This window comes from Entamoeba invadens (genome assembly GCF_000330505.1).
Source record: "Entamoeba invadens IP1 unplaced genomic scaffold scaff_1105074724957, whole genome shotgun sequence".
NCBI classification, from domain to species: domain Eukaryota; phylum Evosea; order Mastigamoebida; family Endamoebidae; genus Entamoeba; species Entamoeba invadens.
The window spans coordinates 45261-47817 of NW_004191594.1; the positions used below are offsets into that span (position 1 = coordinate 45261).

The window sequence follows — 2557 nt, forward strand, 5'->3', positions numbered from 1 at the left end:
AATCCCAAAGTTAATGTGAAGTTTGGTGCCAAGAACTTGTCGTCGCGACACCTTTATCCAATTCCATCTTTGTGAGAACGAGTGTGTTGTCCTTGACAAACCACGAGTTGAACCACACAGTAAAAAGTTCTCCGAGTTTCTGACTGTACACGTCCATCTTCACATCTCCCATCAAGTTCACGTTTTCGACATTGAAAGTGACTGAGTCCTCTCCAAATTTGTCAGACCCGACCTGCTCTCTCATTTTCCAGTCCCACGCGCAAACCGCTTCTCTGACAGTTACGTTTGGATTCTTTTGCTTGAGTTCATCGTAGACTTTATCGAACAAGTCCAAATCTGGCTCTCTCTTGATCTTTGAATCTTTTCCACGTGTGTTCTTGACTGTTCCAAGATCCTTGTCGCACTGAAGAGTTTTCCACAAAAACATTTTAATTCTCAAGTCTTCGTTGATTTTGGGAATTGGTTTCATCGTGACGCTTACCAACTTTAACTTACGCTGCCCATAGGGCAAATGCGCCAACAAAAGCGAACTCCAATAGCCGACGTACTTCAGCTGGGAGGGTATGGTGACTCCTTTCTTATCATAGGTACGGGCGTTTCCATAGAAATCAACAGCCTCCCAAGCATGGAGACAGTCCCTGAAATAAATCAACAAGCATGCGCACATCAGTCCAGTCCGTCCTTTACCAGCTTTGCAATGAAGCGCAATGACGTTCTTTGGGTCTCTTGCCAAGAACTCATCGACGTCTTTGCATAGTTTTGGGATAATTTCGAATTGTGGGGCGTTGTGGTCGTCGAATGGGAAGTAACAATCTGGGTGTCATTTTATATTACAACATTTTCAAGACTTTAGTTTTCCGTCATTCCACCGTTCCAATCTCAAAGCGAGATTGAGAGTATGACAGGATTACACAAACACATGAAAAAACAAAATTAAAAAAGAAAACAAACACTCTCCTTTGATTTTGTGGTCTCCATCATATGGCTTCTCGGAGCAAAAATTGTAAACTTTATAATGCCCGCCGTGGAACGTATCTAAAAAGCTACAATGTCAATTTTTGAACAAAATATTTAGTTTCCAACATGAAAAACTCAACATCTCAAAAATGAAATGTTGTGGAAAGAAAGCACACAAAAGGGGATAAAATGGCAAGAAATTCAGATGAGAAAACAAACTTCATGACATCTGGAAATGGGTTTCTGTACGCGGCCTCAAATTTCTCGCTTGGAAAACCCATTGTGATAATTCTCGGGGTGATATCTACAGGGTCAATGTGTTGCTTATGAGCTATTGAAAAATCGTGGCAATATCTTGCGATCTTAGAACACAACAATGAATGAACAAACAAGAGAGGTCGAGGTCAAACCCGAATTTTTGGTACCTTCTTTTCTCTTTTGAAACAGCCTCACGGATAAAATTTGACATTTTTTGGACTTTTAAGTTCCACCTATTTAAAACTGTTACCAAAAAAAAACCGTTCTCACTTTTCTATACAATCGGGTACTTTAAGAACAATTATCTTCTCTCATTTTTCGTTAATTTTGGGGTTTTCTCTGGTGTCGAAAAAAATTTTTTGTCATTTGTTTTTGAAAACTAAATAAAAAAATACTCAAATATTAATTATTTTGAAGATGGTATGCAGAATTATTTGATAGGTAAAACCATATTTAAATATTTCAAAACATAATATTTAAAACATGTTTTTTTCAAAAGAATTATATAATTGGTTAATAGAAGTTTTTACTATCATAGATTCTCTTTTTTTCCAACAAATCAAAAAGAAAACGAATTATCCAGTAAAACAACTGAAAAACCCCATTTTTTCCATTCGAATAATCTGACTTTTCATTCTTTACTTGAAAACTCGTAAAATCTTCAAATTAGTTACAATCAAAACTTTTGTACCAAAACTCATTTTAAACAGTTAACTATTTTTATAATTATTTTATTATATCAATAGTTCTTTTTCTAAATGCTTTAAAAAATTTTACGATTGTTTGAAATAGTAAGTCATCAACTATTTTACAGTTAAGTGGTAATTACTAAAAACCATTCTATTAGTTATTGATTAAAATTTTATAAAAAATAAGTTTTAATCCAACAAAGTGACCCACACATCAACTCCCCCAAAAATGTTTTACAGAAAGTTATTCATTTATGTTGATTGTTTTGTTTGAAAACGACGAACAAAACAACTAGGAGGACTAAGAGACTAATAACGACGACCACCACTTTCACTTCGACCTTTTTCTCTTCTTTGACGACTCTTTTCTCTTCGATTTTCTCTTCTTTCTTTTCCTCTTTGACTTCTCTTTTACTCAACACGGACTTCTCTTGGGTTTTCACCAACTTTTCATCCTCTTCTTCTATACAACTCTCTTCTAAATGCGTTTCTTCTGTTTTCTTGTCTTTCTCTTTTTGAAGTTTAGCGGCTTCTTTGCGTGCTTTTTTGGCAGCTTTTTTGCGCGCATTTTTCTCGTCACGAGCTTTTTGAAGCTCGGCTTCTTGAGCTTCTTTCATGAGTTTTTCCTGTTCAAGTTTCTCTTGGCAAGTCGT

The 2557-nt window shown here is 35.7% G+C and overlaps 2 protein-coding genes across 2 annotated transcripts; both read right to left on the reverse strand.

Annotated features, from left to right (window-relative positions):
• Positions 1-10: 10 nt before the first annotated feature.
• Positions 11-1426, reverse strand: EIN_373860 (phosphatidylinositol-3,4,5-trisphosphate 3-phosphatase and dual-specificity protein phosphatase PTEN, putative; the record flags this gene model as incomplete). The annotated part of the gene is made up of 4 exons (XM_004182699.1): positions 11-813; positions 952-1043; positions 1177-1261; positions 1348-1426. 4 exons carry the CDS (start codon positions 1424-1426, stop codon positions 11-13), a joined length of 1059 nt encoding a protein of 352 aa, XP_004182747.1.
• Positions 1427-2152: 726 nt separating this feature from the next.
• On the reverse strand, positions 2153-2542 carry EIN_373870 (Hypothetical protein; the record flags this gene model as incomplete). Its single annotated transcript, XM_004182700.1, has 1 exon — positions 2153-2542. A coding segment is annotated over one exon (390 nt), but the record flags the coding sequence as incomplete, so codon positions are not given.
• Between the last annotated feature and the right edge of the window lie 15 nt (positions 2543-2557).